Consider the following 12096-nt stretch of genomic DNA (forward strand, 5'->3'; position numbering starts at 1 on the left):
AAACTATTATAATACGATAACTAAGTGGGATTTATACCAGGAATGCAAGGCTGATTTAGTATCAAAAGCCAACTAATGCAAAATACCATACTAATAGATTAAAAGACCAAAACCACATTATCACCTCAATAGATGAAAAAAACCCAAAAAACAGACTCTTTGACAAACATTCAACACTCACTCCTGATACATACTCAACAAACTATGAGTAGAAGGGAAATTCCTCAATCTGATAAATAGTATCTGAGGAAAACCTACATACTTACTGGTGAAAGAATGAACGCTGAAGGGTAAAGCATACTTAATTGAAATACAGAATGTTTCTCCCCTAAGATTAGGAACAAGGCAAAGATGTGTGCTCTCACCCTTATATTTAACATTTGCATTAGAGGTTCTAACTTGCGCAACCAGGCAAGGAAAAGAAACAAAAGGCATCTGAATTGGAAGGGGAAAAAAGTAAAATTGTCTTTATTCTCAGGCAATATATTCTGTATACAGAAAATCCTAAAGAATTCACACACATAGGGAAAAATATATAAGATCTAAAAGTCAAATTCAGCAAGATAAAAGATCAATATATAAAATCAATTATATTTCTAAATACTAGCAATGCACAATACAAAAATGAAATTAAGAAAATAATTCCATTCACAATTATATCAAAAAGAATAAAATACTTAAAGTTAACAAAATAAGTGTTAAACTTGTACACTGAAAACTATAGAACATTGCTGAGAGAAATTAAAAATTAAGTAAATGGGGACATAATCTATGTTCATGGATAGGAAGATGCAGTATTATTGGGATGGCAATTCTCCCTAACTGTTCTATAGAGTCATGCTCTCTATTAAAATTCCATCAGGCTTTACTGAGGAAATTAATAAGCTGACCCTAAAGCTTACATGGAAATGCAAACACCTAGAATAGCCAAAATAATTTTGAAAAGAAGAACAGAGTTGAAGGACTTACACTTCCCAATTTTCATTATAAAACTACTGTGAGCAAGACACTGTAGTCCTAGTACAGTAGTCCAAGGACAGACATTCAGAACAGTGGGAGAGAATTGAGCCCACAAATAAACCTATTTATGGTCGACTGATTTTTGACAAAAGTGTCAAAAGAATTCAGTAGGGAAAAGATGGGCTTTTAAATAAACAGTGCTAGGACAACTTGATAGCCACATGCAATAAGATGAATTTAGATTCTTGCTTCACGTCATACTCAAAAATTAACTCCTAATGGATCTTATCCCAAATGTAAGAGCAAAAACTATAAAGCTTTTAGAATAAAATATAGGAAGAACACTTCACGATCTTGGGTTAGGCAAAGATATGATACCCAAAGAACAATACACAAAATAAAAAATTGATAAATTGAACTTTATCAAAATTCAAAATCTCTACATCTCAAAAGATGCCATAAAGAAAACGATAAAATAAGCTATACACTGGGAGAAAATATTTGCAAATCATATGTTTGGTAAAGATCTTGCATCCAGAATATATTTAAAACTCTTACTACTGAATAATATGGTAACCGAATTAAAAGGACAAAAGATTTGAGGAAACATTTCACCAAAGAAGATGTAATGGCTGATAAGCACATGAAAAGATGCTCAATATCACTTGTCATTAGGGAAGTGCTAATTAAAACCATATTAAGATACTACTTCAAACCCAATAAAATGGCTGTAATCAAAAAGATAGACATTAACAAGTATTTCCAAAGATGCAGAAAAACTGTAGTCTTCATACATTGCTGGGGAAAATATTAATTGGTAAAGCGACTTTGGAAAATAGTTTGGTAGTTTGTTAAAAAAAAAAAAACATGAATTTATCTTACAAACTAGCAACTCCACTCCCCTCCCAGGTATCTTCCTAAGAGAAATGAAAGCATATATCTACACAAAGACTTGATGTGAATATTTATAGCAGCATTATTTATCATAGCCAAAAAAGTAGAAACAATCCAAATTGTTTCTGTCATCTGGTGAATGGAAAAGCAAAATGTGGTATACACACACACACACACACACACACACACACACACACACACACACACACACACGTATCATACATTGGAATACTATTCAGCAATCAAAAGGAATTTACTTTTACATGCTACAACATGGATACACCTCAAAAAGATGCTAAATGAAAGAAGTTAGATGCAAAAGACAACATATTGTGTGATTCCAGTTATATGAAATATCCATAAAAGATGAATCCATAAAGACAAAAAGCAGATTAATGTTCCCTGAGACTGGGAATGGTTACAGAGACCGACTGAAAACTAGCATGACGGATCTTTTTGGAGTTATGGAAATGTTCTAAAATTGAACTGTGGAGGTGGTTGTGCAAGTCTATAAATTTACTAAAAGCACAAGGGTATGTATGTAGGTGGAAGTCTGTGCAGAAAGAATAGAGATAAAGGTGATGAAGGTGAGAAGCAGGCAAGGAGAAGGAAAGGAGAAAAGTTACCAGGTAAAGAAACTCTGTATGTTTTCTCATCTTCCCTTCTCCTCCTCTTTTCCCCTCTTCTTCCTTAATCATCAAACTCTATTCTATGAAAATACAGTTCTCTACAGCTCTTGGCTATGATCTAGCCACATAAACAATTGGCAATGTGTTTGAAGAGGGTTGCTCAGTCCTGTGTTGGCCTTCACAAGGCTAGAACTGTTCTATATACAAAATATACACAATGAAAATGTATAAATGGCTATACATAAATACATCATGCATTTATCCACAAAAACAGACTAAAAACTTAATAAATATTGAGTTAATGAATGAATAAATAAAGCTGGGCTGCCAGAATCATCATCGCTAAGGGACTAAATTATGTAATTGTCAGAAATTTGATTTTATGAAATTTCTCAGTAGATATCAGGTTCCAGGGAACTGAGTCATATAACTAATATCATAAAGAGTAATTGGTGAATGTATGGGTCAAGTGTAGGTATGAATGTATGACACTGATTCAGTAATTAATTACAACCACTTTTATTTGTTCACAGAAGTGAGCAGATCTATTTGGGGAAACAATTTGGGGAGCCATTCATAATGTAGTGTTCAATTAGAGATGCTGCATTATCTTCAGAAAATTTCTGTTAAGGATAGCCATCTAAAGAATAAACACCATCTCCTTGGAACAGAATTGGACTAGAGTCAATTTACATTTCCAAGATTTGACTCCCATCTTCAAAATTCTCCCAGTTATTCCTTACTTTAGATTCATCAATGACTAATAGAATGCAAATAATTACAATCATCATCTAGCATTAATCAAATATAGTTTATAATTTATGACATTTAAGGAAACATTTTATATCTATAGAACATAGTTGTTAAAAATCTTGTATCAAGAAAGTCATTCTTTCATGAACTTTGACATCCTAAATTTTCTGAATCTTCTCCTCTTGCACTGGGTATACCTTGCTTTTGTACTCTGTAGCCCACATTATTCACTGATATCAAAGGAGGAAAATAAGTAAGTTAGTCACTTGAAGTTTAGCCACCCTAGGAGAAACAATCAAAGAAATGTCTATTTTAGTTTTTCCAATGCTAGATTTGCTCTAGAGATAAAGTACTTATTAACAGGATGTTGGTACATGAGAGGATGAGTGATGAGAGGACAAGTGATAAGAGAACTGACTCCCTGAATCTGGATAATGATCAAACTATTACATCTGTCCAAAAAGATAAGGTTACAAAGAAGAAAATGGATAAAAGATTAGAGAGACCCGTCCAGGCGAGGAGGATGACCAGATAATTTTTGAGGGGGAAGGGCCTGAATACCCAATACAGAATAGTTGTGAACAGAATACACCAGATATTTTAGGGGATATGATGCTAGGATGAGAAAACTATCAGTAGTTGTAAAATGAATTAGAAGAAGCAGCAAAATAAATCTTCTTCAAACCCTAAATGATGTGTTGAGTTGGGTAGACTATTAAGTCATATCAAAAAACAGAAACGCAGTTTTTAAAATAAAAGGAAGCGGGGAGGGAACAGATCAACTCTAATCTTCTTGACTACAGACTCAAAAATCATCTACCTCTACCTAGATAGAAATGCTCACAAGAACATTCCAGATACTTTTCATTTTAATGAATTTTTAAATTCATAGATTTGGCTATTTCCCTATAGATTCTTATCTATATCCCTACCTATTTTCTTATCTATGACTGTGCCTTTTCACCTCCTCAGAAATGATTCTTTGTTTTTGTTAAGCCCTGAAGAGACACTTAAAAAGATGAGAATCAAGTGCTATGTGGCTACGGTAACTAAACAACATTTAAAAATGTAATTAATTCCACCTCTAAACTGTTTAGCATAATTTGGGGGAAGGATGGAAAGTGGCAAACTCTCAGTTATTTGGAACAGACAGATGTAAACAGAAAGAAACAGAAACTCTATCCACCCACCCCCACCAACAAATCATTTCCATTATACCAATAAAAGATTTACCTAGTTGAATAAGCTCCCAAATTCAGAGATGACAAAAACCCTGGAGGAAGTATTCGCATCAACCACTTATAAGAAAGTTTTAATTGCTTTGAGCTTATCTACAATCAGCAGAGTGTTTTGTTTGTTTGTTTGTTTTCCAAATGAGTTTTATTTAGAAACATTTTAGGCAGAGCATACATTCTCCAGCTCACCAGAGGCTCTACCACCCATTCTCAACATAATACCTAATTGGTCCCTCATGACAGGCATAATGCCATTTGGGGAATGCATTGTTTGAAGAATATTTTGCTATGTTTGGGGAAGAGAGCTAAGCTGGGTGGAGTCTGATATTGTAGCAGAGTAAGGTTACATGAGGTGGCTATGGGTAGACAACATAAAATATCAAAGAATGTCAAGGAGCATGAAATAGAAACTGGGAGAGGGAGGGATCAGTAAAGGGCTTTGCCTACTACACAATAATTTTGCCTAGTTCCAAGCTGATTACACCACTCTTGCTTTTGTTCTAGAATGTATGACACCTAGGCTGGTTGGGAAGATGAAAATCTTAGGCTACCATACTTATGCCCACTATAGCCAAATTATCTTCTGTTCACTTTAGGTCTCCATTTGGTCCCTAACTTTCCCCCAATTTCCCCTACTCTAGGAAAAGAAAAGAGAGCTACATTCTGGTTAATGGCTATTGATAGAAAAAAGAACACTTGTTCTTATAAAATCCACATTCCTTGCTACCTTATGAGAACTTCAAATTCTAAACTGCATAAATACATACACACATACACTTCAATGATTAAACAGGACTGGCTACATAATTTGCAGGACCTCATGCAAAATGAATATCTGGGTCCCCTTGTTAAAAAATTAAGATGGTGATAGCCGAGCATTAAGCCAAGTATGAGTCTCTTCTAAGCATGGGATCCTATGTGACTGACTTCACAGACTGCACACCCCTGGAACGAACCCTGGTTAAATGATTTAAGAAATGCTGTGTTAAAAAATGTTATACAGATTTCATTGCAGCAGGACTTCTCAGAGCCTTTTATATGCTAATGTGCATTGTGAACCTTCAAGAGGTACATGCAGACCAGTCCCCAAATACACTTGACCAAACTCTTCTGAATTATTATAAAGGTAACTTTGTAGGACCACTGTTCCATAGAACATACATTGTAAAATGCAGCTCAGGCTATGAGGATAGGTTGTATCTGGTTTAACATCAATTTGTTAATCATAATCAATTTGGCATTTCCTCTATATTTGGAATGAAGTAACTAGAGATAACTACAGATCAAATGATGTGGATTGACTAAATCTATTGTTCAACTATTTGGTCTTTTACTATTTGGAAGGTAAACTCAGAAGTCAAACAATCCAGACGTTTTCTGGGCCACTGTATTAAAGATGTCTGAGACTATATCCTAGGCCAACTTATTTTTTACCCTTTATCTTGTCAGTTCAGAAGAAATAGCATCTTTACTTACCATTACCTAGTTCCCAAGAAATGTTGTACTTTTTGCTGGCACTGTACTTCAGCAGACTCAGGGCACTAGAACTGTTCCAGGAGTTATTGGGATTGCGACGTAGTGCATTTAGAGCAAATATCAGGTGGAGTCCAGAGCAATCAGCAAAGTTATAAAGTTTGTCTAGAGACCTGGCTGGGAAGAAGGAGAGAAAGGCTTGTAACTTTCAAATCAACATCCTCAAAAAGGAAAATATTAGCTACTACAAAAAGCATTTCTATGAGCTTCCTGCTAATAGGAATTGAACAGAGAGGCTTCCAAAAGGACTATTACCTTTTGGTTCAGAGTATATTTCAAGGTGATTTCAGAAAGCAGCACACACAATTTGAGATAAAGGTGGTAAACTGGCAACTAAGTCTAGTCCACAGAATATTTTGTTAACAACAACAAAAAAAACTGAAATGCTAACATTGAAAAATGAGAAGATATTACAAAAGTAGCTAGATTTCTAGCTTTTCTTGAAAAATCACACAATCTGGCACTGTTGGATCTGTATTTATGAAATGATAGGAACAGTGTCAGGAGATAAGGCCAGGAAAGATGACTGGCTGGGGAGTCTTAGAAAATAACTCAGTCTAACAGCACTCCCAAAAAAAATTTCACTCAATTCCACACTTCTATTATTTCTGAGAATGGAAATACCATAACCAATGATAGAAATATGTTCATTGTTAGGTTGATCCCAGGTACCATGAATGCTGTTCACCAAGTTCCATTCTACTCCTTCACGTTTATTTGCCACCATTCTGGCTCTGGCTCTCATCTCCACTTGCATAAATTATCACAACAATGTAATTGCCTCTCTATTTCTAGATTCTTCCCATCCTGCCAGATTCATCTTTCCCCAATCACTTCCATCAGTTTCATTTACCCCTCAAAACCTTAGTGGATTTTCAAGACCTTTACTTTCTTTATTTCAAGGCCTCTACAACTCAACTATAATTTTTCAGCCTATTCTATTATTGTCAATGAATTCTTTGTAGGTGTATCCAATTCTATTTGTTACAGAATCCCCTGCCCCACTGGGCCTTTGCTCTGATTATCCTCATTTGTCATGACTTTTTCTTCTCTTTTAAACATAACCAGATCTTACTTGTTTTTTTTAGACAGTGTTTCCCAAAGTACGGATGACATGACTTTAAGTGGTACACATATTGAAAAAAGTTTTAGGTTAATAATTATGTATAGGGGTTCACATTATCCTAGTATTCATTATCCAGGTTCGTAGAGCAGGATTTCTCAAAGGGAATATAGAACACCAGGTGGGGTTCCACAAGATGTCATTAGGGGGTTCTGCAAAAGATGATGCAAAGTGACAAAGGTACCCCATCAGCAGTAGGTCTTTTAGAACTATAAGGTAGGACTGTAATCATTTAATTGAATCCATTATCAGTTTTTGAAGTGGGATATAGGGTTTCTGCCATTTTCATCTTTGTATGTGCATAAGGAAGTGCTTTTTAAGCAGCATCAAGAAAAAGGACAGAAATTGTCTCATTTCAGTTGAAAAGAAAATCCATAGGAACTTATCTCATATTGAACCCAGAATCAAGTAACTAAGCAACAGAAAGAAAAGGCATAGGTTTCACATTAAAGAAATCAACTTATTTATTTTAGTTTCAAAATAGCAATTAAAATTAAAATGCATTTATAGGCCAATTAAAGTGATCATGAAACCAACACATGTGTATATTAATTTTGTAATTATCTACCTAAGCCTGACTATGCCACTCAGTCAGAAAATGGTTTTTTATAAACTCTTATAGAAAATGTCTTAGGCTACAATTTTATTCATATTGCTTTGATATATAATTTTAGTAAGCTTACTATTCAACACTGTTCATTTATTTCCATGTTGAAAACCACATTAAATTCATAAACTTTTAAAAAATAAACCTGACAAGCCTATCTTTAGAAGAATTATATCCCATTTTGGCTTAAACCAGTTACTTTAAAAAAACATATGTTTGCCTTGTAAGTTTCAAATTCATGAAAAGAAAAAAAAAAAGGATTAATCTCAAGAAAGAAAGTTAACTATGTGTTTTTTCCCCCCTTTTCTAGAAAGGCTGTCTAAAAAGTCATTTTTAGTTTTAAATAGGAGGGAAAAAAACCTGTTGCAACTTACCTTGTACTACATACCATACCTCAACAGCATTTATACGATAAAAATTTGTGATAATGCTTTTAGACCTACTTGGGTAAGGTACAAAAAAAATCTAGTAGGAAATTTTTCACAGGAAAAAGCGAAGTTTCTTCTATCTATACCACTGATCTACATTGAAGTTGGTATCCTTTGTGGGGAGGGGGAACCTACAAAAGAATAGGCTAAGATGTTGTCCAAACTAAACAGATTCTCAGGAAAATATCATGCTATTTGAAAGACATTGGATTATAATACTTACAACTAAATGATCACACTAACATACTATGAGCTTTAGATGTAAATTTTATCTAGAAGTTCCCTGAGATTTGAGAATATTTCAAATCTTTCTCTGATATAAAAAGTTTGAGAGGGCTGTCCTAGAGTTAAAGGATGCTTAGGAAAATAAAAGTAATCTTTACACCAAAATATTCACTGTTGAACCAAGACCTGACATAAAAATTCCTTCCTCTTGGCAATATCCTCACCAATCAATTCAATGATTCAATTTCTCCAATATAATGCAAACCCAGTATAAATCTTTTGGAAAGCTATGTTGCAAATCTGAGCAAAAGAGGCAGGGTTTAATGAGATCAATGAAAATAATGTATGATAATTGCTCAAATCACATGCAAATCCACTAACAAATAAGAATGTAGAATAATTAGATCAGTTACCTGAACAAAAGAAAACTCACAAGGGTGATAACAAAATAGGTTGCTCAGAAAATAATTTGAATATTAAAAGATCAAATGAGGTCTATTTTGATGTCTTTAATATTTATGATTGTGCTATAAAAGTTAAATTATTTTATCAGAAAAATACTCAGTATCCAATTAAATATCATTCTGTTCAATTTGTTCATAATTGTAGTAACAGTTTATAATTTGTTAAGTTTATAATGAAATATACTTACTTTCATAATTTTTAATTTTACTTATGAATCAAAACCCTAATCAAACTTTTGCATCAAAACTTCATACAAATGATATTCTCTTTAGGTAGATTGAGTCCCTTTAAAGTGGCCTTTTTCTAGATCTGATTATTTTCATATAGTGAGGATATCCTGTGTTTGCTTCATGTATATTGGAAAAACAAATATATATCAAACACAAAAGCAATCAAATCTGTGATTTCATGGATTTACTGGTTTAAGACAAGGCAAAAGGCATTTACAAAAGAAATGTCAGTATAATGAAAATGTGGAGAAATAACAATATAGATGGTTTGTTAACACAGCAGAAACTGAGAACTAGAGTGCTAGAAGTTTGAGAAATACTTTGTTAAGGATAAGTTTAAGAACTGCCTTCTCTGTGAAGCCATTCTTCTGTGAATACACCAATTTCCCTACAGTGACCTCAAATTAACCTTCTTTAAACTCAACATCTCTATCATTTGTTGGCATCTGAGTGCCTTGTGACATCTCCTGTGACATTGCCTTACCTTGGGATTTACCTCTTGATTTAGTCACTTGTCCAGAGTGAATGGTTTACTTCCCCAGTTAAACTGTCAACTTCCTTAAGGCAGGTACTGTATCTCATTATGTCTTTCAGAGCATCTATCAAGAACAATTTCCTGCCTCAAAATCATGCTGAGGAATTCTCACAGCCCAAATTCTGTTTGTTGTATTAAAATGGTCTAGTAAGAAACTGAAAGGTCCTAATGAGAGATCTGTGCAATAGCTATTATTGCTAGTTCAAGAAATGTACTCAGAGTTACCTGAAAATTATGTATATTTGAATACAGAGCATTTAGTAGATGCTCAACAAATGTAATCTTCCTCAGAATATCTGTAGTCAGGTGCCATCCAAGCAAGCAGATATTAAAAGACAACTTTCTACTCTCTCCACCAGAGGGTGCCAATGCCTCTATATCCTCTATTCAGGTTGCCTTGGCATCTCAGGAATATAATGCTAAGGAGCCTTGCCTAGCAGGCCGTTGAAAATGAGGAGCTGGGCCTGAGAGAGATGGAAGAGATAGGTTTTGGAGTCATCTATAAAGTGCTGATAGTAGATGCCATGAAAGTTCTTGAGAGTTCTAAAGTACAAAATGACTGAGGACAAAATCTTCAGAAATGTCCACATATAAAGATTGGGAAGGAGGGAAAAAAGGACAGAGAAGGAGAAGAGTCAGAAATGTATTCTTAAGGAACCCAAAATAAGACAGTTTCAAGGAGGTACTGGTCAATGCCAGTAGGTGTTGGTGAGAAATTGAGGAGAAAGGGAGAAAGAAGAAGAAAAGTATTATGGTTAATCAGAAAAATGAGGTTAGAGACTAGATTTAGGTTGAGGTGTGAAGTTAAAGAATGAGTGGTAGAGAAAAAATAATCAAATTTGGTACATTGAACTAACTTCTTGAAGTTCTGTGACAACAAAAGGAAGACAGAAACAAAAGAGAAACTAGAGTAGTACCAGAGTTAGGTTAAATTAAAAAAAAAAAAAATCAAGATCCAAGACCATGATCTGTCAAAAGTCATTTCTTCAACAAGGCTAATCTCAGCTTTATATTTCAAAAGGAGAAGATCAATGAATTCACTCTAAGATATAAATGATAGTCATTTTCTTTAGTTTCCTCAGGACATGACACTTTAAAAACAAAATAGATAAACAATCCAACATACAAAAAATAGGCCTCCTGCTAATCTAAGCAACTAGGTGGCTAGAATTTTGAGTAGGATTCATTCACTTATTCAACAAATATTTATTGAGTACCTGCTGTATGCCAGGCAACATCATAGTCTCTAGGGTTAAAGCCATGAACAAATCAGAAAATAGGTCCTTGCCCCATGAAGTTTACCTTTAATGTAGCTGCAGTGGGGGTCAGTGGGGTCCCTAAAACAGGGTAGGGGATAGTAGAACCAATGAAGGTGGTATGGTATTTTAAATAAGGCTCACTGATAATGTAACATTTGAACAGAGACCCCAGTGGAAGATAGGAAGCAAGTCAGAGGGTTATCTATGGAAAGAATTCCAGGCAGAGGGTATAGTAAAGGCAAAGGCCTGAGACAGGTATGACACTGATGATTGTAAAAAACAGCAGTGGGGCCGGTGTGGCTGCCTCAGGATGAATGAAAGGGAGAGCAGTAGAAGATGAGGTCAGAGAGACAGCAGGGCTGGATTGTGTAGGGCCTTACTGGTCTTTGTAAAGACTTTGGCTTTTATCTTGAATGACACAGGAAACCACTGAATGGTTTTGAAAGTGACCAGATTCATATTCTAAAATCATCACCCTGGATGAGCTAAAAAGAGACTGCAGGGGGAACAGAGGGCAAAGGTGAAAGCAAAGAAACTAGCAAGCTGCTATAATAGTAATTCAGGCTAAAGCTCATAGAGGCTTGGACCAGGGTGGTAGCAGTAGAGTGGTGGATGTGGTTGGGTTCCTGGGATGTTTAAATAATAGAACTGATTAAGATTTGCAAAGACTAGATATGGGGTATTAGGGGAAAAGAGTGAAGGAAAACTCAAGCTTTTGACTTGAGCAACAGAAAGATGAACTTGACATTTAAGAAGGAAATGTAGAAGATGGGGGGGGTGGAAGGCATAGCTCAGAATTTTGGTTTTGGATACATTAAGTTTGAGATACCTAATTGACATATAAGTAAAGACTTTGAGTGGTCAGACTATACAGACCAAGAATTAAGGGGAGAGATTTTGACTGAAGATATAAATCTTAACTAAACAAAATATTTTGAAAGGTTAAGAGAAGTACAAAGCTATAAAGGAGGGAGAATGGAAATGTCATAGGGATTTTCTGATTTACAGATAACCACTGTCTTCAAAGCAGCCTATACCAGCCCTTCCCCCTGCTCCCTTTTCTTTTGAGCACCCAAAGGTTTCTTGTTTCTCACCCTCCTTGTCTCCCTCTCTAGGATTAGCTTCTCTCTTTTTCATCCTGTTTTTATTTCCCAAAGTAACAGCTACCCTACCCCACCTCCAACTCTTTGACAGAAATAACTAATATTTATATAATAATT

At 34.9% G+C, this 12096-nt stretch overlaps 1 protein-coding gene across 4 annotated transcripts in view; it reads right to left on the bottom strand.

Moving 5' to 3' along the window:
* HPSE2 (heparanase 2 (inactive)) overlaps positions 1–12096 on the bottom strand; it is a 620206-nt gene that overhangs the window by 220568 nt on the left and 387542 nt on the right. For all 4 annotated transcript variants that reach the window (XM_064488325.1, XM_031461575.2, XM_010974414.3 and 1 more), the window contains one exon: positions 5948–6121. In XM_064488325.1, coding sequence (XP_064344395.1) covers positions 5948–6121 — 174 coding nt within the window. The remainder of the gene's footprint in view (positions 1–5947; positions 6122–12096) is intronic.

Source organism: Camelus dromedarius, chromosome 8 (genome assembly GCF_036321535.1).
Source record: "Camelus dromedarius isolate mCamDro1 chromosome 8, mCamDro1.pat, whole genome shotgun sequence".
Lineage (NCBI taxonomy): Eukaryota > Metazoa > Chordata > Mammalia > Artiodactyla > Camelidae > Camelus > Camelus dromedarius.